The sequence below is a fragment of the Anomaloglossus baeobatrachus genome, chromosome 12, assembly GCF_048569485.1.
Source record: "Anomaloglossus baeobatrachus isolate aAnoBae1 chromosome 12, aAnoBae1.hap1, whole genome shotgun sequence".
Classification (NCBI taxonomy): domain Eukaryota; kingdom Metazoa; phylum Chordata; class Amphibia; order Anura; family Aromobatidae; genus Anomaloglossus; species Anomaloglossus baeobatrachus.
In genome coordinates, this window is record NC_134364.1 from 33307821 (window position 1) to 33335470 (window position 27650).

General features: G+C 46.3%; 1 protein-coding gene across 1 annotated transcript in view; it reads right to left on the reverse strand.

The window, feature by feature from the left end:
- Positions 1 to 27650, reverse strand: part of SLC25A21 (solute carrier family 25 member 21) — a 434643-nt gene that overhangs the window by 174304 nt on the left and 232689 nt on the right. The window contains exon 2 of the mRNA XM_075330802.1: positions 22957 to 23005. Coding sequence (XP_075186917.1) covers positions 22957 to 23005 — 49 coding nt within the window. The remainder of the gene's footprint in view (positions 1 to 22956; positions 23006 to 27650) is intronic.

The window sequence follows — 27650 nt, forward strand, 5'->3', positions numbered from 1 at the left end:
CGGGGCCTTAACTTTTATAATCCTCTCATATAATGAGGTCTAGTCTGATGGGCATTGCTGATCTTCCCGATGCTTCCTCTCTCCCCGCAGTCGCCATCCTCCTACCTTCATGTGGATGACTCATCCAATATCATCCACACAGCACCCCTAATCTGGCGTATTTGCTGAGAGTAGAGCAATGTTCTGTCATCCGCATGTGCCGGCTTTTCTTCCACATCATTTATCCTGTCCCAGTGCATGCGCTCTTCAATACAGTACAGAAACGCGCATCGGGCCGCACCGCACCGCTTGGGGGGGGGGGGGGTTGTTATTTTTTGACATATGCAGAGGGAGTGGGGGCTTACATAAAGGTTAATAGATTGCAATAAAATAGGTGTTAAAGGCCTTGGTTTATATTGGAACAACTTGGTAACCAGTTCCCTTTAAGGTGTGATATCAGACCAAGTCAATGAATAGGAGTAAAATAACTGAAATAAAGGGCGATTATAGGAGATGAATATTCTCTATTTAAACTTTGATGTCACTACCCTTTTTGGAATATATGATTTGCAGTATACAGATGCCGTGTTCATTCGTGTGCCGAGTCCACCGCCTGGTTCAGCTCTGCGCTCAAGGTAGGAAACAACTTAACCTATACCTTGTTTATGTTAATGTTTCCTTTCATATACTCTAATTGGGACTGTTCATTCTAGCTGTCAGGAATTAGCAGCGCCGACCTTGATTCCACAAAATACATCATGCCTTAAGAAAACTCCATCTATTAGATGTGAGGCACAAAAGGCCTAAATCACCGAGGACTAAATGGACGGCGCTGCAATTTGGAAGCAATCTGTGGAGTTGCATTGTCCCACTACACGACTTAAATATATCATAGGATTTCAGGGAAAAAAAAAAAAACATAAAAAGAAAGATCTGAGGTTTCTTTCCAAACAGAGGGCGTCAGATCTTTCTTTTCATGTTCTTTCTCGAATGTTCATTAATAATAATATATTTGTTTAACTTAATTACAATGGGCTGTTACAGTGTTTATTATTCTTACTGCCAAAGCAGCACACAGAAAAATACCGCAGTGCGCGCACCGTCAGGACCATATATCCACATAATGATTGCACTTCCACAACTCTATACACATAAACAGAATTTTTTGCATGCTGTCAGCAATATATACACAGGCTGTCAGCATTACATACAAATCTGGGCTCAAAGCACCGATAGGCGGTATACAGCTAACTATCTCTATGAAGACTGTCATCAGGGGGCATAAATACAGCTTTGCTTATACTGTCAGCGCCGCGTATAAATACTGGTCTGCTAAGACTGTCAGCACTGTCCCCGAGAATATTGGTTTAAGATCAAGATCTCAAAAGGTAATTTACTATTATATATATATATATATATATATATATATATATATATATTCCATAATTTGTGACTTTTTACACCGGAAAAGTGGCATAGGGGTATTGATAAATCCCCCACCCCCACCCATTGAGTATATTACAATGGGTGGGGGAGGGGGATTTATCAATCCCCCTATGCCACTTTTCTGGTGTAAAAAGTCACATATCATGGAGTATATATATATATATATATATATATATATATATATATATATGTGTGTGTGTGTATTTGTACAATAATGTGACTTTTTCCACTTGTCTTTGTTAGAAATAAAAAAAAAAAAAAAAAAAAAAAAAAAATGGGCGAAACTAAGTAGAACGAACCAATGGCACTACACATTTTCTATTAATATTATAGCAGAAATTAGGTTTGCCCAAAGCTGGTATTAATGAATGGCCAGAGATGCACCTAATTGCGTCTATATATATTTATGAATTAGCTATAAGTTTTCCATTTTGCGTTTTCAATTTAGTTTTTTTTTTTCGAAGGAACATTGATTAAAAAAAAAAAAAAAGTTAAGGCTATGTGCGCACTGAGCGTTCTTCGCGGTGTTTTTGAGCGTTTTTCGGGTGCATTTTTGTGTGTTTTTGGGCTCAAAACTGCATGACTTTGCTTCCCCAGCAAAGTCTATGACTTTTCATTTTTGCTGTCCGCACTCAACTTTTTTTTTTTTAGCTGCGTTTATGAGCAAAAATGGTCATGTCAATTCTTTCCTGTGTTTTACTGCGTTTTTCACCCATGCAATGCATTGGAAAAAGGCAGCAAAACGCAGTGATCAAAAACGCAGCAAAACGCAGCCAAAAACGCACCGAAACGCGGTAGAAGCACATGCATTTTTTACCGCTGCGTTTTTGCCGAGGGTGCGTTTTTTGCGGCCAAAAATGCAGTGTCTTGATCCAACATTGTCTAAAGTACCATAGATATCCACATTTATATATATATATAGTACAGACCAAAAGTTTGGACACACCTTCTCATTCAAAGAGTTTTCTTTATTTTCAGGACTCTGAAAATTGTAGTTTCACATTGAAGGCATCAAAACTATGAATTAACACATGTGGAATGAAATACTTAACAAAAAAGTGTGAAACAACTGAAAGTATGGCTGATATTCTAGGTTCTTCAAAGTAGCCACCTTTTGCTTTGATTACTACTTTGCACACTCTTGGCTTTCTCTTGATGAGCTTCAAGAGGTAGTCACCTGAAATAGTCTTCCAACAGTCTTGAAGGAGTTCCCAGAGATGCTTAGCACTTGTTGGCCCTTTTGCCTTCACTCTGTGGTCCAACTCACCCCAAACCATCTTGATTGGGTTCAGGTCTGGTGACTGTGGAGGCCAGGTCATCTGGCGTAGCACCCCATCACTCTCCTTAGTCAAATAGCCCTTACACAGCCTGGAGGTGTGTTTGGGGTCATTGTCCTGTTGAAAAATAACTGATGGTCCAACTAAACGCAAACCGGATGGCATAGCATGCCGCTGCAAGATGCTGTGGTAGCCATGCTGGTTCTGTATGCCTTCAATTTTGAATAAATCCCCAACAGTGTCACCAGCAAAGCCCCCCCACACCATCACACCTCCTCCTCCATGCTTCACGGTGGAAACCAGCCATGTAGAGCCCATCCGTTCACCTTTTCTACAAAGACACGGTGGTTGGATCCAAAGGTCTCAACTTTGGAATCATTAGACCAAAGCACAGATTTCCACTGGTCTAATGTCCATTCCTTGTGTTCTTTAGCCCAAACAAGTCTCTTCTGCTTGTTGCCTGTCCTTAGCAGTGGTTTCCGAGCAGCTATTTTACCATGAAGGCTGCTGCACAAAGTCTCCTCTTAATAGTTGTTGTAGAGATGAGAAGGTGTGTCCAAACGTTTGGTCTGTGCTGTATACATTATATATATATATATATATATATATATATATATATATATATATATATACACACATACACATACATTTTATTTTATTTTTATTTTTTATTATTGTCTGCCTAGTAGAAAGTTTACATACATTTCATTAGTATTAGGCACCATTGCCCTTACACTGTATGACTTGGGCGAAACGTTTTGGATCTCCTTCCACAAGCTTCTCACAACAGTTGGTAGGAATTTGGGCCCATTCCTCCTGACAGATCTGGTGTAGTTGAGCCATGTTTGTAGGTCGCCTTGCTCGCACCGGCCTTTTCAGCTTTACCCATAAATTTTCAATAGGATTGAGATCAGGGCTTTGTGATGGCCACTCTAAAACATGGACTTTATAAACATATAAGCCACTTTGTAACTGTGGCGCCCCTGCGGCTTCAGGTGCCTCAGGGTACTGCACCTCACTAGAGGTGCAGTATTCATCTCGGATACGGAGGAGGTCGACACCGGTAAACCACCAAAAACACACTAACCAATACATAACACGGGAGCTCTTCCACTGGGTCTGGGATAGGTGCTGGGGTGGCCATCATGAGGCATGGGACCTCTTGCCAACTAGTTTAGGAACCCAGGAAGCGTGCTGTGATGACATGGACTCTGTCACTGCTTAGGATGGGTTACGTTTCTTAAAATTCAGCCAGACATTATGATAGTTTGTTTATAAACAGGGGATAAGCCCCTCATTGTTTCCACAAGACTCTTAGGAGTCTAGTGTTAACGTTCTTGTTGACTCATGTAATTGCCTTGGCCAATGAAGGTCAGATACCCAGACAAATCAATTATGCGAACCTCCCATTGTATTACTATGTGTATTGCTAGATGCGATGTAACTTAGCTGTCTCTCCCTCGTTTCTGCCACACACCATTTCTACTAGGGATATTTTGTATACGGCTTGAAATCTAGCCAATAAGAGCCCAGTCTTAGCCACCAATCGTGAAGACCCCAAAGGTCTGAATGGAGAGCTCAGGGGTATAAGAAGGAGGACTGTCCATTGCCCGGGTAGACTCTTGCTACATGGTACCAATCTAGGTTTCTCAGATCAGATTGGCAAGCCATAACCAAACCAACTTCAGCATCGAATGCAAGGATTCGGCTGAGATATCAAGGGCTACCAGCTTGGGACAATCCGGCCACCTGACTACAGGCTTTGCGGTCCTCAGCCAGCTTCCTAAATCTGGCGTTATTCCATTCTCGGTGGGTGCCCGCCGAAAGCGGGGTACTGCTGGTTTGGAGTAAGTAGCCCTGGAAGCTCTGAGGCATGGACATTCTAATCCCTGGTGAGCCATCGGAAGGTTGAGAAACTGTTGCCTGTTACATTTGTGTGTTTTGCTGGTTATGTGCCGTTAATTGTTTGGGGATCCAATAAACTAATATTGTGATTCCCTCATCCTGTGTTGTCAGAGTAGTGTTCCGCTCACGGTTAAGGAGGTCAGGTGTTCAGTTGAGATGATCCCTGGGCCATGCTGTCTTTCTAAAGGCGGCCGGGTCAGCGGATGAGAGCACCCACTGACCCCCATGTCTCCACACGGGGCACCAACAGGGGTAGTTAGGAGCCATCATACACATTAGGCAGTCAGATCCGGGCGCAGCAAGTGCCAGGTCGCACTCAAGAGGGGAATAGTAGAGACACTGACAGTTAGGGACCCATGGTCTGGAGCTGAAAGCATGACTCGGGTTCTTAGAAAAGAAGGGGGATGCCAGGATTTGCGGGGAGTGCAGACAGCACCCGTGACCCGTTCCACAGCCCAGGAGCTGGGGTGGAGGGAAACTGTCGAAAGGAAACACACAGAAAGAAACACTGGCCACGACCTCCAAAGTATCCGGGATCGGCTGAGGTCCATCACAGCGTAGCTCGGTGCTCCAACGGCAGTGTGCTTCCAGTGAGTAAAGACCTTGAACTGCACCCTCTGTGTCATCTCATCTCTACTGGAGCCATTGCCCCTGTGCTCCGGCGCCATAGACTACAACCACCATCATCTCCCTGGGGCCTAGCTCTACCTGTGGAGAGCTGTAACACCTGAGCTGCGTCACCATCTGCCCTAGAAGAGAGAGAAGTCCTGCAGCGGCGGCTAGGTGACAGGTAACCTCAGACCTCGTGGGCATGTCATAACCAGTTTTGCAGAATACTTTGTGTCATTGTCCATTTGAAAGACCCATTTCCACCCAAGCCTTAAGTTCCTGGCTGATGTCTTGAGATGTTGCTTCAGTATTGCCACATAATCTTCTTTCCTCATGATGCCATCTATTTTGTGAAGTGCCCCAGTCCCTCCTACAGCAAAATAATCCCACAACATGATGTTGTCACCTCCATGTTTGACAGTTGGGATGGTGCTCTTAGGCTTCAAAGCTTCACATATTTTCCTCCAACCGTAATGATAATGATTATTGCCAAGCAGTTCAATTTTAGTTTCGTCAGACCACAGGACATTTCTCCAAAAATTAAGGTCTTTATTCCGGTCTGCATTTGCAAACATTCATCTGGCTTTTTTATGTGTCTTTTGGAGTAAAGGCTTCTTCCTGGCAGAGTGGCCTTTCAGCCCATGTTGATACAGTACTCATTTCACTGTGGATAATGACACAATCTTTTCAGCTTCCTCCAGCATTTTCACAGGGTCTTTTGCTCTTGGGTTGATATGCATATGTCTGACCAAAGCTCATTCATCTCTGATACACAGAACACGTCTCCTTCCTGAGCGATATGATGGCTGGACATTCCCATCTTGTTTGTACTTGTGTATAATTGTTTGTACAGATGAACGAGGCACCTTCAGGTATCTGGAAATTGCACCCAAGGATGACCCAGACTTGTACAAGTCCACAATTCTCTTCCTGAGATCTTGGCTGATTTCTTTTGACTTTCCCATGATGCTACATAAAGAAGCAGTGTGTTTCAGGTGTGCATTAAATACATCCACATGTGTGTCTCTAATTAACTCAGATGTTGACAATAAACCTATCAGACGCTTCCAAAGACATGACATCATCATATGTGCTGTCCCATATTGTTTAAAGGCATAGTACTCTTAATGCATGTAAACTTTTGACTTTGCAGAAAGTAATAAAAGTGCCTTAAAACATTCTCTCTCATTATTCTGGCATTTGGCAAATATAAATAATTTTTGGTTCCTAATTGATCTAAAACAGGAAAGGTTTATTCTGAATTCATGTCAGAAAATGAGAAAAACCTGCAGATGTATCTTTTTATATAGTGTATGTAAACTTCTGGTTTCAACTGTATATAGAGTGTGATAACCTGAACAAAAATATAAATTAACACTTTTGGTTTTGCTCCCATTTCTCATGAGCTGAATTGAAACATTAAGACTTTTCTAAGTATACAAAAGGCCTTTTTCTCTCAAATATTCCTCACAAATGTCTCTAAATGTGTTTTAGTGAGCACTTCTCTTTTCCCAAGATCATGCGTCCACCTCACAGATGTGGCATATCAATTAGACAGCATGATTATTGCACAGGTGTGCCTTAGGTTGGCCACAATAACAGACCACTCTAAAATGTTCGGTTATATCACACAGCGCAATGCTACAAATCCTGTACAGATTGCACAGGAGTGTGCAATTGGTACGCTAACTGCAGGAGTGCCCACAGGGGCAGTTGCTCATGAATTGAATGTCCATTTCTCTATCATAAGCCATTTCCAAAGGTGGTTCAGGGAATTTGGCAGTACATCCACCCGGCCTCACAACCACAGACCACATGTAACCACACCAGCCCAGGATCTATACATCCAGCATCTTAACATCCAATATCGCCTGCGACCAGCCACCTGTACAGCTGCTGCAACAATCGGTGAATAACCAAAGAAATTCTGCACAAACTGTCAGAAATCATCTTTGTGAAGCTCATCTGCTGCTCGTCCTCCTCATCGGGTCTCAACCTTACTGCAGTTCATCATTGCAACCGAATTGAATGAGGAAATGCTAATACACAAGGGACCAAAAGTAATCTCAAACTCCCTTGTTATCTATAATCACTTAAGCAGTTAAAAGGTATGGAGTTGATTCCAGGTGTGGCATTGGCATTTGGAAGCTGTTGAAGTGAACCCACAGCATATGGTCAAAGGATATCTCAATGGAAGAGAAACAGACCACCAACAGGCTGAAAAAAAGAAGAAATCCACTAGAGACACAGTAGAAATGTTAGTAGTTGTAAAAATCAACAGTTTGGTACATTCTGCAAAAATAAAGAAAGCCCAGGTAAGCTTGGGAAAAGAGATGAGCATACCCGAGGTTTGGTGCTCGTACCATCGGATGCTTTACATATGCAAACCACTTCGGTGAGCATTGCTGTGCTTGGGTATGCCCAGTGCTCAGCCCAGTGTGAACCACTTGCAGTGATTGAACGAGTCGCACTGGGGGTAACAATAGAGTTATTGGATATATTGTGAACCCGAAAAAAAATAATGGAAAAACCCCACTCACCCTCCCCTGGAAATATCCTGTTTATGACAGGCTACATGTGGGCAGAGATCAACAACTGCCCAATTAGTGCCTCCCATTTAAGTATAGGTCAAGTCTGGGTCCCAAACCAAACTTTATCTAAAGTCCGGCTGAACCAAACGAACGTTCAATGGGTTTGCTCATCTTTACTAACACAAAAACGCCTGGAGGTCCACGTAAGTGGTGGATCAAAGCACAATCTTTTCCATTATGACGAAAAAACGCCTTCACAACATCCACCCAAGTGAAGAGCACTCTCCAGAAAGTCGGTGTTTCAGTATCTAACTCTACCATTAGGCCTAAGCCACACGGCGAGAAAAACAGTGCGAGTGGAGTGAGATAAAACATCGCATTCCCCTCGGACCAATTCTAGCCTGTGTGTCAGCGCACATGAGCGATTATTTTCTCAGCCCTAATCGGACTGAGAAAACAATCGCAGCATGCTGCGATTGTAATCCGAGACTCTTTCTCTCGCACCCATTCAAATGAATGGGCGAGAGAAAAATCGCACTGCACTCGCGGTACACCGGTGTACCGCTAGTACAGTGCGAGAATGGCAATAGCCGGCTACGCAGGAGAGAGGGAGAGAAATCCCTCCCTCCCCTCCTGAGTGCCAGCCCGCCCCCCCGCAGCTGAGGTCTGCTCGCACGAACGGACCTCAGTAGCAAGGACACACGCATGACACTCGGCTCTGCTGTACTGCCAGCACGAGCCAAGTGTCATGCAAGTGGATCGCAGTAGTCCCCGTGTGGCCCCAGCAAAGAGAAGACTTCATGAGAGCAAATATAGAGAGTTCACCCCAAGTACAAACCATTAATAAACCATTAATCAGCCTTAAAAGTAGAAATGCAAGATTAGACTTTGTCCAAAACCATCTAAAGACGCCCAGTTCTGGAAAAGCAGCAGAGGACAGATGAAACTAAGATCAACCTGTATTAGAATGATAGTAAGAAAAAAGTATTGAAATGGCTTGAAACGGCTCATGATCCAGAGCACAGCACATCCTCTGTAACACATGGCAGAGGCAATGTGATAATCCGGGCATGCAATGCTTTCTAATGGGCCTGGGTCACTATTGGTTATTGATGATGTGACTGAAGACAGAAGCAGCCAGATGCATTTTGAAGAGTACAGGATGATACTTTCTGCGCAGATTCAACAAAATGCAGCAAGGTTGATTGGACTGCGCTTCACAGTACAGATGGACAATGATTCAAAACATACTGCCTAGAGGTTTTTTTTTTTAAGGTAAAGAAGTAAAATATTCTACAATGGACAAGTTAATCACCAGATCATCACCATCGATCTGCATTTCAATTTCACATGCTTAAGACAAAACGTAAGGCACAAAGAGCCACAAACAAGCAACAACTTAAGTTAGCTGCAGTAAAGGCTGTCAAAGCTTCACATAGGAGGAAACCCAGTATTTGCCTGAAGTCTGGAAGACAGGGCCATCATCAGTCATTGGGTAATGCTCGCAGGCGTGAGCAAGGGGTAAGTGGATCCACTGGACCAAAAACACCAACCACTGACCTGGAGGAGCGTACCTGTACAGTTACCGAGTCTTTGCTAAAGCCACAGGTGGTGGAGATAGGCTGACACCCTGGTTGGTTAACCAACAAGGGCGGCCTCAGAGGAGCACGGTGCTCTGGCAGCTAGCGGCATGGGTATATACATCAAAAGTCTCTTATAGCAGCAGTGGCAGCAACAGCTGGCATTGTAGGTTTGGCCAAAACGGTCAGTTGCGTCAGCAGAGGACGAAGATGGATAGTTGCAGCAGGGGTGGAAAAGATAAATAGTTGCAGCAGCGGTGGCTGGTAACATAGGAGCGGCCGGTGTGGACAATTGCAGCAGTCGTAGTAGGTATGGATAGTTGCAGCAGCAGAGTTGTCATGCACTGGAACACAGAAGAGCATCAGCAATACAGCACACATCACTAAACAGCAGCAGCAGCACAAAGGGACCTTAGAACTAGCAACATTTGGAACATGTTGCCTAGGAACCTCCCGTAAGGGGAGGGTGCCTTAAATATCTGATGCCTCTCGGTGGAGAGGTTATTCCAGGTTAGGGCGACCTTGCTCCTTAAAAAAAGGGGCATGTCCGCATGTGCGGCCTAAGGACCTTTCCAGGAGGCCTGTGAGGCATGTGGAGGCCTTGGGGCAGAAGTCCCCAACTCCAGTCCTCAAGGCCCACCAACAGTGCAGGTTTTTGGGATTTCCTTAGTATTGCACAGGTGTTAATGTAATTACCTGCCCAGGTGCTGGTTCCAACAGCAGTGCAATGTTAAGGAAATCCTGAAAACATGCACTGTTGGTGGGCCTTGAGGACTGGAGTTGGGGAACTCTGCCTTAGGGGTCTGCAGCAGGGTCTGGGGATGGAGAACCACAGCCGGGAAGGTGAGTGTGCTAGCGCTGTAAGTGGGAGAAATGGACCTAAAATAAGGTACAAATGAAAATTTACAACTTTGCAACGTCAAGATGATAATCGAATAAATAATAAAGAAGTATAGTTACTCTCTTACATCTAGTTCAAGATAGGCCAGAAATGTTTGATTATTGGGGTTCCGACCTGTGGGCCCATCATGATCATCACAGTAAAGGCCAGGGGCACAGTGGTTTGGCCATACATGTCGTAGTGCCTGGTGCTTCACCTCGGCCCCATTTACGGACATTATATAGAAGTTAATGTAAACATGAATGGTGGCTACAATTCTACCATAGTGAGATAATTATACAGAACATGGGACAAGTGAATTGCTTCAAATACTGGTATAAATGGACATTATGTTGAGAAACTGATAATATAAGACACACTGCGAAGGTATAGAAGTTATTCCGCTCCACCAACGTGTTGACGTGTCCTGTATACATTTGAAAAAGGAGTCATGATGAGATCTAAGATGAGGAAGTTGAGCAACCTGGTTGACTTCTGCTCAATCGATGGTCCTACTGCTACGCAAAAAAGCATCATACAAGCCATGAATATCAATGAGCATTGTGTTCTTCTGTTCTCCCACGTCTTCGAGTCCGTGGTCCTGTCACGCAAAGGATCCAATTTTCTCCAGGTCTGGCAGAGGCTGTTTACTCAAACAAACCAAACAGGAAAAAAGAAAGCCTTACACAAAGTGCAGAACGAATGTGCCTGGGGATCTTCAGTCAGCAGTTGTGCTGTTTATTTTCCATGCCGATGATGTAAGGGACACTCTGTATTGAAGGTATCCTTGCCCTGTGTGGCACTGTGTGATCACAATATATGAGCTCTCTATGAATATCCATTAAAGTGGACCGGTTGCCACAAATCAATATTTCTTAATTCCTTGATACAGAGAATCAGGGACTAGTGGCTCACATCTACTCAGAGATTAGCAAAAAGCATTCATGTTCCATAACCTCTATCAAACATACAGTTATACTAAAAAGGAAATTCGTCACCAGGTTTTTGCTACTCAGTGGCATAACACAAGTCTCATAGGCCCAAAATTTGGACAAGGTTCCCCACCTGCATGTTTGGCATATGTATGGGCTCTTGTAGAGTTCCAGGTCCTGTGAAGACATACGTGTTCACTCTCTCATGTAACAATATCCCCTATCCTGTAATAATGTCCCCAATCCTGGCCCCTTCCTGTAATAATGTCCCCAATCCTGGCCCCTTCCTGTAATAATGTCCCCCATCCTGTGTCCGTTTACTGTAATAATGTCCACCATCATATCCCCTTCCTCTACTAATGTCCCCCATCCTTGGCCCTTTCTGAGTATAATGTCCTCCATTCTGACCCCTTTCTCTATAATGTTCCCCATCCTTGGCTCCTTTCAAGAATAATTTACTGTGTCCTGGGCTTTTTCCTGGTATAATGTCTTTATCCTGGCCCCTTCCTGGTATATTGTCTCATTTCCTGGTATAGTGCCCTCCATCCTGTCCCCCTTCCTGGTATAATGTTTCCTATCCTGGGCCCCTTCCAGTAATATATGTATGCCATCCCGATAATTCCCCCCACTGGGACACTTCCAGTAATACAGTATAAGTCCCTCACCCTGGTATAATGCCCCCATTCTGGGCCCCTTCCAGTAATATATGTCTGCCATCCTGATAATTCCCCCCTCCTAGGCCCCTTTCAGTAATATATGTCTGCCATCCTGGTATAATGCCCCCATCCTGGGCCCATTCCAGTAATATATGTCTGCCATCCTGGTATAATGCCCCCATCCTGGGCCCATTCCAGTAATATATGTCTGCCATCCTGGTATAATACCCCCATCCTGGGCCCCTTTCAGTAATATATGTTGGACATCCTGGTATAATGCCCCCATCCTGGGCCCATTCCAGTAATATATGTCTGCCATCCTGGGCCCATTCCAGTAATATGTCCCCCATTCTGGGCCTATTCTAGTAACATATCTCCCCCATCCTTGAAAAATGTGCCTTGACCTGGGCCATTTCCAATAATGTCCCTCTCTTGCAGCTATTCTCCAATAAATATATAAAAAAAATAAAATTATTCTACTCAACGTCCCCCACTCACACAACGTTCTGTGTTCCCTTTCATAGCTGGCACACAAATTAACAGCTGACTTCTCCATGCACGCGACGTCACTGTCATACGCCACCAGTGACTTGCAAGCTGACGTCAGCTACCAGCCTCTGGTTGGCCGGTAAGGTGTATTACAGTGCAGGGGACTTGCAAAGTCAATAAGAATCCTAAAGTGTAGTGCACGTTGAGTATGGTGCAGAAAATAATTTGCAGCATATCAATTCTTTCAGCGCTTTTCACCCATTGAATTCAATTGAAAAACACATGCAAAACCCCTAAAATATGAACATCCTGATGAAGGATTATCTTCTCCGAAATGCGTTGAATAAACAGCTCTCCCAGGATTTGACTTTGATCTTCTTGCAACAGCAGCACAGATTTAACCCTTTAATTCCATCAACTGCGAATTTTACTGTCTTGGGGCTGCTGCAGCCATTATCACGCCATTCCAGTAGGTGAGCAAGCCTACGATTGGATCATTTTCACTTATTTTGCAGAGTAGACCCCATTGCCCTTGTCTCTTCTATATTCACATGCATACATCGGGATATGAGGATGCCTTCATCCTGAAATATAGTTTATCTCCGATGGAGAGATGATATACAGTCATATAAAAAAGTTTGGGCACCCCTATTAATGTTAACCTTTTTTCTTTATAACAATTTGGGTTTTTGCAACAGCTATTTCAGTTTCATATATCTAATAAATGATGGCCTGAGTAATATTTCTGGATTGAAATGAGGCTTATTGTACTAACAGAAAATGTGCAATCCGCATTTAAAAAAAATTTGACCGATGCAAAAGTATGGGCACCCTTATCAATTTCTTGATTTGAACACTCCTAACTACTTTTTACTGACTTACTAAAGCACTAAATTGGTTTTGTAACCTCATTGAGCTTTGAACTTCATAGGCAGGTTTATCCAATCATGAGAAAAGGTATTTAAGGTGGCCACTTGCAAGTTGTTCTCCTGTATGAATCTCCTATGAAGAGTGGCATCATGGGCTCCTCAAAACAACTCTCAAATGATCTGAAAACAAAGATTATTCAACATAGTTGTTCAGGGGAAGGATACAAAAAGTTGTCTCAGAGATTTAAACTGTCAGTGTCCACTGTGAGGAACATAGTAAGGAAATGGAAGAACACAGGTACAGTTCTTGTTAAGCCCAGAAGTGGCAGGCCAAGAAAAATATCAGAAAGGCAGAGAAGAAGAATGGTGAGAACAGTCAAGGACAATGCACAGACCACCTCCAAAGACCTGCAGCTTCATCTTGCTGCAGATGGTGTCAATGTGCATCGGTCAACAATACAGCACACTTTGCACAAGGAGAAGCTGTATGGGAGAGTGATGCGAAAGAATCCTTTTCTGGAAGCACGCCACAAACAGAGTGGCCTGAGGTATGCAAAAGCACATTTGGACAAGCCAGTTACATTTTGGAAGAAGGTCCTGTGGACTGATGAAACAAAGATTGAGTTGTTTGGTCATACAAAAAGGCGTTATGCATGGAGGCAAAAAAACGGCATTCCAAGAAAAGCACTTGCTACCCACAAAATATTAATGTCACTTTTATGTTGAGGTGCCCATACTTTTGCATCGGTCAAATTTTGTTTAAATGCGGATTGCACATTCTCTGTTAGTACAATAAACCTCATTTCAATCCAGAAATATTACTCAGTCCATCAGTTATTAGATATATGAAACTGAAATAGCAAAAACCCAAATTGTTATAAAGAAAAAAGGTTAACATTAATAGGGGTGCCCAAACTTTTTCATATGACTGTATTGTGCATGGGAACCCCAGTCCAATAAAATAGGACACACATCAAGGACAGGCATTATTTATGATGCTCCTACAATTTATTTTCATTAAGTCATATATAGGAAAAAAATTGCAGCCTTGAAAGTTTTAAGGCACTGAACTTGCAGTGATCAGGACACATTCCTGTGGGTTTTCGTTCTACAAGAAGACTCGGCTAAACTGACAGCACCTTTTGTCTCTGTATTTTAGATAGTGAGCCATCAGCAAGTGCTGGAATAACTCGCCAATGACACTTGCTGATTTGCACCTTTAGAAGTTCTTTCGTATGATATCATGCAGCACTTAATGCGCAAAGACAAAAGTGATCCTAATAATTATGACTAATGAGGCTTGGCAGGAAGATGCATTACGTATTATGTGACATGCCATTCACGCTGACCATTAAAAGAAAGTACTGTATTTTTTGTTTTATAAGATGCACCGGATTATAAGAAGCACCCCAAATTTAGAGATGAAAAAGGTAGGGGGGCGGCAGCGGTGGTGGAGTGGGGTCATAGGAGGCAGGGGTGGTGCTAGAGTAGGACGATGCTGCAGGGGCTGTGGTGGGGGCTGTGCTGGCAATGGTGGGGGCTGTGCTGGCAGTGGTGGGGGCTGTGTTGGCAATGGTGGGGGCTGTTCTGGCAGCGGTAGGGGCTGTGCTGGCAGCAGTGGGGGCTGTGCTGGCAGCAGTGGGGGCTGTGTTGGCAGCGGTGGGGGCTGTGCGGGCAGCGGTAGGGGCTGTGATGGCAGCGGTGGGGGCTGTGCTGGCAGCGGTGGGGGCTGTGCTGGCAGCGGAGGGGGCTGTGCTGGCAATGGTGGGGGCTGTGCTGGCAGCGGTGGGGGCTGTGCTGGCAGCAGTGGGGGCTGTGCTGGCAGCGGTGGGGGCTGTGCTGGCAGCGGTGGGGGCTGTGCGGGCAGCGGTAGGGGCTGTGATGGCAGCGGTGGGGGCTGTGCGGGCAGCGGTAGGGGCTGTGCTGGCAGCAGTGGGGGCTGTGCTGGCAGCGGTGGGGGCTGTGCGGGCAGCGGTAGGGGCTGTGATGGCAGCGGTGGGGGCTGTGCTGGCAGCGGTGGGGGCTGTGCTGGCAGCAGTGGGGGCTGTGCTGGCAGCGGTGGGGGCTGTGCTGGCAGCAGTGGGGGCTGTGTTGGCAGCGGTGGGGGCTGTGCGGGCAGCGGTAGGGGCTGTGATGGCAGCGGTGGGGGCTGTGCTGGCAGCGGTGGGGGCTGTGCTGGCAGCGGAGGGGGCTGTGCTGGCAATGGTGGGGGCTGTGCTGGCAGCGGTGGGGGCTGTGCTGGCAGCAGTGGGGGCTGTGCTGGCAATGGTGGGGGCTGTGCTGGCAGCGGTGGGGGCTGTGCTGGCAGCAGTGGGGGCTGTGCTGGCAGCAGTGGGGGCTGTGCTGGCAGCGGTGGGGGCTGTGCTGGCAGCGGTAGGGGCTGTGATGGCAGCGGTGGGGGCTGTGCTGGCAACAGTCAGGCTGTGCTGGCTGTGTGGAGCAGAATAGTGCGGCGAGTGTCCCAGATGTTCTGGCTTCAAAAAATGGTGCCTGGAGGCAGCGCGTGTGCAGATGAGATCTTGAGCCGAGAGCACCATCTGCGTACGCAGTGACTCCGGGCGCCATTATTTGAAGCCAGAGCATCTGGGACAAATGCCGCACCGCCATGCTCCATACAGCCAGCCACCTGCACAGCCAGCCAGCCACCGGCACAGACAGTTACCCGCAGACACAACCAGCCACCCGCCGGCACAACCAGCCAGCACCTGGCACAGACAGCCCTTCGCACAGCCAGACAGCTAGCCAGCCCCTGGCACAGACAGCCCTCCGCACAGCCAGCCAGCCAGCCCCTGGCACAGACAGCCGCCCGCACAGACAGCCCCACCGCACCAAGCATAGCCCCCATCGCAGCCATCATAGCACTCATTCTCCACCTCCTGGTAAACTACATTCGGATTTTAAGACATACTCGGCATTTTCTTCCCAAATTTTTGGGAGGAAAAAATGTCTTATAATCCGAAAAATACGGTAATTGATATCATCCTATATATATATATATATCATCCGATTGTAACACTAATCTACAATGGTCTAGTTCAGTGGTTAAGCCCAGGTTCTACACTTGGGCAGATTAATTAATTCTGTCCTAAATTAGACAGTGCAAAATTTAGAAAAGATGAGCAGAAATTGTGCCAAATTCATCACAGACTGTATGAGAACGTTGGAATACTGTTACACCTGTTGGACAGAAAAGCTCTTCCTTACTCCAGCTTCCGGCTGATCTACACTATACCAATATTTTCAGCAAAAATAATAGTGCACATCAATAAAACATTTGGCACATTTTAGATTTCTACTTATTACTTTTCTAGACACTGTTCAAAAGTGCCCAAAGAGCAGAAAAAGTAACTAAAACATAAACAAAAATGGGGCAGAATAGAATTTGAGCATAAGAAGAAGAAATAAGTGAAGGCGCCAACAAAGACAACCACATCATGGGTACACACAGAACTCACATCCAGCCTGTATTACAGAGAAGGATACTCCTGCTAGAGAATTTGGATCAGGCTGCAAAGTGCATATTATGGATTTTAAAAAATGTGTGGCAGAATAAAGAAGTTGTCACAATGTTACTTCGGGATAGTGAGACACAGGGGGCTCCTATGCTGTCCCTAACACTAGGGGACCCTAGGTTAACCCTCACCTCCGGATTACTAGTGAAAGGTAGAGAAGCTAGAGCCATGTGCCTTGCTATACTCCTAAAAAGTACTATTCTACTAGGCCCCTCCAACCAGAGAGAGATGGCGCAGGAGGGAGATGGTAAACAGATGGGGATAGACAAGGTAAAACAAAAACTCTGACACATGGCATAAACACAGGAATAGACAATGGGAGACTCAGGAGTAGAGATGAGCTAACCTTAGGATCGGGGTTTGGGCTTGGAAAATGATGTGAAAAAGAGTATCGCGCCTGGCTGGTGTCTGTATGATGCCCTGCATTGGGCATGCTGTGGGTACTGTTTCTTCGGCTCAAATTAGGCTTACATTCAGTGTACTAAGATGTGTAGTTAATGGAGAAAAAAAGAAAATGCCCACACACCTCCGGAAGTGTTTTGCTATGGGCCAAAAGCAAAACATTTCCAGAGGTGTGTGGGTGGTGGTTTTTTTTTTTTTTTAAATTCTCCATGAATTACACATCATAGTACACTGAATATAAGCCTAGGGCATCACACAGACACCAGAACAGCGCGATACTCACTTGGCTGATTTTCATGTTATTTTCTGAGCCCGAATCTTGAGTGCCAAGCCAAAGGTTCATTCATTTCTACTCAGGAGAAAAACAAGAGCAGAAAGGTAGCATCAAAAAGGCAACAAGGGTTAACTCCACAACCGCACACAGCAACAGGTGTCATATCAGATAGTCTGGATCAGAGCACCTCCCCAAACCAACTGAGATAAACTATAGCTGGCATGGGTGGAAAGATCCAGCCAGCATATATAGGAGAGGAGCAGATGGGATTGTCTTCCCCACAGCAGGTGATCAAAGGAGACTAAAAGACAGACTAGCAGAGATGAACTCCTGATAGCCTGCCCCTGAATTAGCACTCAGCAGGTCGACGCCAGAGTCTATTTGCCAAGATCACAGACACCAGAGGAGTTATCAGGTAAAGTGTCAGAGTCTGTAATCTGAACAGAACCCAACGACGCCATGACAGTCAGCAAAGTTTGTGACAATTTCTATGTGAAAGACGTCAGCCAGAGTAATTTTTATTTACCGTAATACATGTAAAAACATTTACAGGTAAAGAGACGTTGCAGCAAGGTAAATGTGAGAAGAGTGGGAGACCCATCTTCCATGAGGACTATGAGCAGCGGCGAATATTTACAGATATGTGATTAAAAGGGTTGTTAAATATTTTTATAGTAACTTTAAAAGGGGTTGTCCACATTTGAAGACTTTTTTTTGTGTTAAATGTATTTATTTTAGGCTTAAAAAATAATTTTTGACATTTAGTTTCATTACAAATCATGCACATTCAACCTTATTGTGGTCTCTGGTCACAATTAGCTGAAAAGACATAAAAAAAAAGTTACAAACTCCTTATCAGACAGTCACAGTGTGCTTACTGATGGATTCTTGGTTAACGCTTTGAAAAATGGAGGTTATAGAAATGCAATTGCAAAAAATTAATTTTAGCAAAAAAAACCCCCACAGGAAATTTGTCAGTAGGGTTAACCCTCCTAAGTGATCTATATAGACATGCAGGTCATAGGAAGCTGAACAACATAATACTATGATATTTATCATCCAATGTCATCATCCAGGGAAATTTACACTTTTATTATATGTAAATGAGTACTTAAGATTTATGGGTAGGACACAGATCGCCCTGAGAATCTGCCTCCTGTGCTTATTTCAAATGAAAGGGGGAGTCACCAGTGTGAGACATGTAATGACTGACAGTCCTGCTCTACATGTCTCACACTGGTAAAGTCAGCTCTGGAGGCAGATTTTTAGGGAGATCTATGTCCGGCCCATAGATCTTAACTGCTCTGGCACTTATCTTTTCCACATGCAAGTGCAAGATTGAAACCATAAAATAGCCGCAGTTGTACTGGATTTATGAAAAACACAGGATTGCCCATGCTACCATGATCTACAGCATTGTCTCACTTTAAACACATCTGAGAGGACATTGGTTGGTGATTACATAGGAGCTGCCAGCAGTGGATCTTAATGATTTGCCCAAGTGCTTTCAGCACGGCAGAACAGTCCTCGGACGACTATTAATAACCTCAGTGATACCATGACAAGGCGTTTAAAGGGACTCTGTCAGCAGGTTTCCATAATGTAAGTTGAAGACATCATGCTGAAATAGTTAAAACAGACAGTTCAGCCCTGCATCTCTTATCTCACAGGTTTTTTTTTTATCGGCAATGTTAGCTTAAGGGTGGTGTCACACACAGCGACGACGACAACAACGTCACCATTTTCTGTGACGTAGCAGCGACGTCCCGTCGCTGTGTGTGACATCCAGCAACGACCTGGCCCCTGCTGTGAGGTCGCCGGTCGTTCCTGAATGTCCAGCTTCATTTTTTGGTCGTCGCTCTCCCGCTGTGACGCACAGATCGCTGTGTGTGACAGCGAGAGAGCGACGAAATGAAGCGAGCAGGGAGCAGGAGCCGACGGGTAATTAACCCGATGTGTACTGTAGCTAGGAGTGCAGGGAGCCAGCGCTAAGCAGTGTGCGCAGGTCCCTGCTCTCTGCACATGTAGCACAGCGACGCGTGTCGTTATGATCGCTGCTGCGTCTGCTGTGTTTGACAGATAAGCAGCGATCATAACAGCGACTTACAAGGTCGCTGTTGCGTCACAGAAAATGGTGACGTAACAGCGACGTCATTGTCGCTGTCGCTATGTGTGAACCCAGCTTAAGCCTCTTATCTTTATCATTAGTGGGTCTCAGCAGTGTGTGAGCTTTATTCCGACTCTGTCCCCTACTGTGATTAGCAGCTTCTTCTATGGAAATGTACACTGAAAGCCTGGGATGGGCAGGGGCAGCTCTCCCAGAGCTCTGCTACATACAAAATCCTAAATCTTTTACTGCATCAGAACAGCTGCAGCCACTAATCTAAGTGAAACATCATTAAACTCAGGGCCTTTTGCCTAGATCTTGCTATCAGATGAGGTAGCAAAAACCTGCTGACAGATTCCCTTTAGGCCCGTTTCACACATCCGGCATTTTGCCCGATGCCGGATCCGGCACACGTGCAGTACAATACATTAATTTACAGTGGAAGCGCGACACCATGCGGTTGTGTGCTTCATGCACAACCGCATTTGCCCGCATGGTGTTGCGATTCCACTAAAAATGAATGTACTGTACTGCATGCGTGCCGGATCCGGTATCCGGTGAAATGCCAGATATGTGAAACGGGCCTAAGTGCAGAGATTTCTGTACGTGGCGCCCATACGCCAAACAGAATAAATCAAGATATTTTGAAAATGTTGTTTCCATTTTTTTTTTACTATCCAAACTTGTGATTTTCACACGTGCACAACTTTTTCTTCTTGGTGTTGCAATTTCAAGGTTGAAGAGTGTATATATGAAATATACTGTATCCTATATAACATTTTGACAATTTTAGGTGATATCAATTCATTGTAATGTTGTAGATATATAAAACAAAACACAAATTGATTCCCAAATAGTACAACGCCATACCGACTGACAATAGCGAGCGCTCTGTGAATCAGCGGCCTATACACCGACGTGACTGTTACACCCTACTGATGAATGCAGCGTCCACCACTGGTCATTATAGACAGTCTATCAGAAGTGACATTGGATGAAGTATATGGTGGAAAAGCAGCTTTTCCCCTCCATTGTGCTAGTCGCACCGTACTGACCTCTGCTTCACTTCATCCACCGAATATTAATCAATCACCCTCATGTCAAAGATTTCATCCGAGCTGTCCTCTTATGATGAAGAATAACCGGGTGGAGTCCGGACCTGAATGATCCCCGAGGCTGCGATCAGTCAGAGATGATTGTTCTTTTATACTGTAATTCACCATTAATCCCGGGTAATCTCACTACTTCACAATCTGAATCGGTCTCACCTTTACCTTTATATGAGACGCTCGTCTTCTGTGGCAAAGAAATAAGAATCCCTGCCAGGCAAAACTGCAGGAAATGACCCCTTCATACCCCGCACAGAATGTGACGTCTTGTTTTCTGGCGGCCTTATGCCACGTCAGTTATCCTGCGCTGTTCGCTGAGATGAAGAACGTTGCCGGCTTATTGGGTCACCAACCATTTAAGGGATTTTTATTTTATTTTATTTTTTCGTTTTGTCATGCCATTTATTTAAAGGGATTGTCTAGAATTAGGGGGAAAAAAAATTGTTTTTGGAGTTTTGCATTTATGATATTGACCTTTTGGTGGCGAATTCTGTGGGTGTGTAGAATTTATCTTGTATTTTTGTGTGTGTTATCATGAATACATTTGTTGTAGTGCTACCATCATTTTATATTTTACAAGGATGAGTTGATATTTTTATTTGTACTACATTATGTTTTTGAGGAGACTCCAGAGCTGGAGGAACCGGACCCACTTGACGTATTCTTTAAAATTTCACATTTATTTCACCATTAAAACCGTGAAACTGTCAGACAGATTCAACATCAGTTCATAAGGAAAGAAACCAACGCATTTCGGCTTCGGCCTTAATCATGGTTACCACAGACACACCTGTGGATGTATTTTAATGCACACCTGAACACACTGCGTCTTTGTGTAGCATCATGGGAAAGTCAAAATAAATCAGCCAAAATCTCAGAAAGAGAATTTGCACAAGTCTGGTTCATCCTTTGGAGCAATTTCCAGATACCTGAAGGTGCCTCATTCATCTGAACAAACAATTATACGCAAGTACAAACAAGATGGGAATGTCCAGCTATCATACCACTCAGGAAGGAGACAGGTTCTGTGTACCAGAGATGAACGTGCTTTGGTCAGACATGTGCATATCAACCCAAGAACAAAAGCAAAAGACCTTGTGAAGATGCTGGTGGAACCTGGTAAGACTGTGTCATTATCCACAGTGAAATGAGTACTGTATTAACACGGGTTGAAAGGCCACTCTGCCAGGAAGAAGCCATTACTCCAAACATAAAAAAGCCAGATTAATATTTGCAAATGCACACCAGAACACAGACATTAATTTTTGGAGACATGTCCTGTGGTCTGATAAAAACTAAAATTGAAGAGTTTGACCATAATGACCATCGTTACGTTTGGAGGAAAAAGGGAGAAGCTTTGAAGCCTAAGAACCATCCCAACTGTGAAACACGGGGGTGATAGCATCATCTTGTGGGGTTCTTTTGCTGCAGGGACTGGTGCACTTTAAAAAATAGATGGCACTATGAAGAAAGAAGATTATGTGGGAATACTGAAGCAATATCTCAAGACATCAGCCGGGAACTTAAAGTGTGGGCGGAAATGGGTCTTACAAATGGACAATGACCCGAAGCATACAGCCAAACTGGTTACAAAGTGGCTTAAAGATATAGGTTATTAAGTCCATGTTTTGGAGTGGCCATCACAAAGCCTTGATCTCAATCCTATTGAAAATTTATGGGCAAAGCTGAAAAGGCAGGTGCGAACAACGCGACCTACAAACATGGCTCAGATACACCAGTTCTGTCAGGAGGAATGGGCCCAAATTCCTACCAACTATTGTGAGACGCTTGTGGAAGGATACCTAAACCTATGACCCAAGTCATACAGTTTAAAGGCAATTATACCAATGAAATGTATGTAAAATTTTGACTTTGCAGAAAGTAATAAAAATGTCTTAAACCTTCTCTCTCTCTCATTATTTTGGCATTTGGCAAATATGAATAATTTTGGTTCCTAATTGACCTAAAGCGGGAAAGGTTTATTCATATTTCATGTCAGAAAGTCAGAAAAACCTGCAGATGTGTCTTTTTAGATAGTGGATGGAAACTTCTGGTTTCAACTGTATTTAGGTCATTAGTGGAGATGACAATTTTGGCTCTTCTAGCATTGGGGAAACAGTTGGTTTTTTTTTTAAGCATTTTATTTAACCATTTTTAGTCCCACTAGAGGACCTGACCATGCCGTAACCAAATCCCTCCTCACTATACGTCTGTATGGCAGCCTTTTATAAATTTACTATGTACATAGTATTGTAGAAAACAAAGATGGCTACCTGCCTGACATGATCATTTGGCACCATGTTATTACCGGATTCTCCCTTAATCTGATTTGGATTCTAGTGAAAGTAGTAACATCACTGGAAAATGTCTATCAAATAAGGGTCTGTGCCCAAACTTACCGTGTTTTGACCACATCCAGGGGGTGCATCAGGCAAATTTCCACCAGTCCTATAAGAGACAGAGACAGTACTTAAATGTTACTTTCCAATTTTTAAAGAAAATATGCTATAACACATGGTTTTCGTAAAAGACAATTATCGTTTGCATTGAATTATAGGCGGTATATTATCAGCAGTGCTATTTATATGTACGTAAGAAAACCGCTCTCCCATGAATTCAGATTGTTGGATTGCGGGCACACTGTAGTTACGTCATCGCGCCTACTGCGCTCCGACGTCAGATGTCAGACGCCGAGGGAGACTGATGAAGGCGGGAGCGGAGCGCTTACTCTTTCATTACTGCCTTCACACTCCGCAATTCTGGTACAGATGAAGCTGTGATACCGGGTGCGGGCAACACCGAGTCCCTCCGACTCACGGGCCCCATAGCTGCACCGTGGTCAACCATTGGCGGTATCCCAGTGAGTGCATTAGTCTGTCCAAGTTGACAGCACAAGGCACTGACCTCACTGTCTGGCTGCAGCGTTGGTGATGTGACCTCAGTGCTGCAGATAGTAACAACACACAAAGATGTGTGGAGGAACCTCTGTGCTTGACCCGAGGAGGGCGAGTAAAGCACAGTTTGTTTTAAACAAACTGCAGCCAGGTGAGAGGGATTTTCCAAAACCAAAAAAACTCTTTAAAAGGACGATTAGTAACTTCAGCAAGTCCTGATGCCGCCTAATGTTCTGCAGTGCTCTGTACACCAACACGACATATATTTAGTAATGGCTGTGCAGTGCACTGTATGAAGAGTCTGCAGCGCGGATGCCTCTAGGTGGTTCACTACACTGCAATAGTGGTCACATCCCTGTAAAAGTTATAGGGAAGGCTTTTTCCAAATCCCTTGTTCAGCCATTTCTGCCTGTGAGCGGCTCTATTGTGGTCCACTCAGCCCCATGAAGTGACCCCCAGGTGCCATAAGCTCTAAAGGGGGCTTTACACACAACGACATCGCAAACGAGATGTCGTTGGAGTCATGGAATTCGTGACGCACATCTGGCCTCATTAGCGACGTCATTGCGTGTGACACCTACGAGCGAACGCTAACTATGTAAAATACTCACCAAATCGTTGATTGTTGACACGTCGTCCATTTCCCAAATGTCGTTCCTTGTTCTGGACGCAGGTTGTTGGTCGTTCCTGAGGCAGCACACATCGCTACGTGTGACACCCCGGGAACGACTAACAACACCGTACCTGCGTCCTCCGGCAACGAGGTGAGTGTGACTTCCATGCGGCTGCTCTCCGCCCTTCTGCTTTTATTGGACGCCTGCCGTGTGATGTCGCTGTGACGCCGCAGGAACCTCCCCCTTAGAAAAGATGCTGTTCGCCGGCCACAGCGACGTCGCTAGGAAGGAAAGTATGTGTGACGAGTCCTAGCGATATATTGTGCGCCACGGGCAGCAATTTGCCCATGACGCAGTGTGACGAGTCCTAGCGATATTGTGCGCCACGGGCAGAAATTTGCCCATGACGCAGTGTTATGAGTCCTAGCGATATTGTGTGCCACGGGCAGCAATTTGCCCATGACGCAGTGTGACGAGTCCTAGCGATATTGTGCGCCACGGGCAGCAATTTGCCCATGACGCAGTGTGACGAGTCCTAGCGATATTGTGCGCCACGGGCAGCAATTTGCCCGTGACGCACAAACGACGGGGGCGGGTGCTTTCACGAGCGCCATCGCTAGCGATGTCGCTGCATGTAAAGCAGCCTTAAGATCCAGTGATGTCACGTCAACTTCCAGTTAAGCCGACAGCACCGAGGCCGGCCCCAGTCTCAGTGACTGGGCTGTGGGCGGCGTTTGCTCATCACAGCTTAGCATGTCACACTCTCTTCTTCGCTGCAGAGCGTCGCAAGCAGGAGAGATGCTGGGCTGTGATGAGCAGTGAAACTCCGCACACAGCCCAGTCACTCAGGAAGACTGGAGCCGGGCTTGGTGATGTCAAGTCAACTGGAAGTTGACCTCACATCATCGGATCTCAGAGGTGTCATGTGATGGGGGATGAGCGGACCGCAATAGCGCCACTGAGGCAGAATTGGCTGAACAACGTATTTAGAAAAAGCCTTCCCTATCAGTTTTACAGGGATGTGGCCCCTATTACAGAGTAGTGAACCACCCCTTTAAGTCATTAATCAAGAGAATACCAAAATTGTAATCTTATTCTGCAGCATTGTCCATAGAAAGAATTGGTCATTAGCCATACTGGCCCTTATTGCTGATCACAAACATAAAACTATAGTTTTATACATAGAAATGTCTTCCAAAATATATGGTCTGGTCATACGTCTGCCCAATGAACACTTAAGATCCAGGTCTTGTTTGGGTGAAAAATGATCCCTAAGACAAGTAAAATGCTGTCATTTAGAGGTAAATCAGAGCAGACGACATTCCTTCCTCGGAGGTATCCCATTACATTACTGATAACTGATAGCAGCTGTTATTCCTTTCACTTCACCCTTACTACAAGACAATGCATCAAGCAACGGTGAAGTGACGGATCATCACATGTCAGCAATAGAAAGCCCCATCAATCCAAGCTCTTTAATGCCATTCTAGCCTATGACAAACTTTTCTGTTTTAAAGGTTCTCTGATGGTAGACAGATTACATGGTGTCCCCCAGTGCAGAGACACCCAGCGATCAGGGAGGGCTAATTCCCCTGCAGCATCTCCAGTGGTAACATGAAGAATTACACAAAGTCTACTGTAAGGCATGGACATGGATCCTCCAGAGAGACTACGTTTATAGAGAGCCGTTGTGCAAAAAAGGGTGTAGGGGCTTATGTTAGATAAGGGAGGGGAACTACCCGCAGTCGTCCTCCGTACGCAGTCGTCCACAGCTGTCCTCAGTACGCAGTCGTCCACAGCCGTCCTCCGTACGCAGTCGTCCACAGCCGTCCTCCGTACGCAGTCGTCTACAGCCGTCCTCCGTACGCAGTCGTCCTCCGTACGCAGTCGTCCACAGCCGTCCTCCGTACGCAGCCGTCCTCCGTACGCAGTCGTCCGCAGCCGTCCTCCGTACGCAGTCGTCCGCAGCCGTCCTCCGTACGCAGTCGTCCGCAGCCGTCCTCCGTACGCAGTCGTCCGCAGCCGTCCTCCGTACGCAGTCGTCCGCAGCCGTCCTCCGTACGCAGTCGTCCACAGCCGTCCTCCCTACGCAGTCGTCCACAGCAGTCCTCCCTACGCAGTCGTCCGCAGCAGTCCTCCCTACGCAGTCGTCCGCAGCAGTCCTCCCTACGCAGTCGTCCGCAGCCGTCCTCCCTACGCAGTCGTCCGCAGCCGTCCTCCGTACGCAGTCGTCCGCAGCCGTCCTCCGTACGCAGTCGTCCGCAGCCGTCCTCCGTACGCAGTCGTCCGCAGCCGTCCTCCGTACGCAGTCGTCCGCAGCCGTCCTCCGTACGCAGTCGTCCGCAGCCGTCCTCCGTACGCAGTCGTCCGCAGCCGTCCTCCGTACGCAGTCGTCCGCAGCCGTCCTCCGTACGCAGTCGTCCGCAGCCGTCCTCCGTACGCAGTCGTCCGCAGCCGTCCTCCGTACGCAGTCGTCCGCAGCCGTCCTCCGTACGCAGTCGTCCGCAGCCGTCCTCCGTACGCAGTCGTCCGCAGCCGTCCTCCGTACGCAGTCGTCCGCAGGCGTCCTCCGTACGCAGTCGTCCGCAGCCGTCCTCCGTACGGAGTCGTCCGCAGCCGTCCTCCGTACGCAGTCGTCCGCAGCCGTCCTCCGTACGCAGTCGTCCGCAGCCGTCCTCCCTACGCAGTCGTCCGCAGCCGTCCTCCGTACGCAGTCGTCCCCAGCCGTTCTCCGTATGCAGTCGTCCGCAGCCGTCCTCCGTACGCAGTCGTCCGCAGCCGTCCTCCGTACGCAGTCGTCCGCAGCCGTCCTCCGTACGCAGTCGTCCGCAGCCGTCCTCCGTACGCAGTCGTCCACAGCCGTCCTCCGTACGCAGTTGTCCGCAGCCGTCCTCCGTACGCAGTCGTCCATTGCCGTCCCCCTTACGCAGTCGTCCATAGCTGTCCTCCGTACGCAGTCGTCCACAGCCGTCCTCCCTACGCAGTCGTCCACAGCCGTCCTCCCTACGCAGTCGTCCATAGCAGTCCTCCCTACGCAGTCGTCCATAGCCGTCCTCCCTACGCAGTCGTCCATAGCCGTCCTCTGTACGCAGTCGTCTATAGCCGTCCTCTGTATGCAGTCATCCATAGCCGTCCCCCGTACGCAGCCGTCTATACCCGTCCCCCTCACGCAGTCGTCCACAGCCGTCCTCCATACGCAGTCGTCCATAGCCGTCCTCCGTACGCAGTCGTCCATAGCCGTCCTCTGTACGCAGTTGTCCATAGCCGTCCTCTGTACGCACTCGTCCATAGCCGTCCTCCGTACGCAGTCTTCCATAGCCGTCCTCCGTACGCAGTCGTCCATAGCCGTCCTCCGTACGCAGTCGTCCATAGCCGTCCTCCGTACGCAGTCGTCCATAGCCGTCCTCCGTACGCAGTCGTCCATAGCTGTCCTCCGTACGCAGTCGTCCAAAGCCGTCATCTGTACGCAGTCGTCCGCCGTACGCAGTCGTCCATAGCCGTCCTCCCTACGCAATCGCCCATAGCTGTCCTCCCTATGCAGTCGTCCATAGCTGTCGTCCCTACGCAGTCGTCCACAGCCGTCCT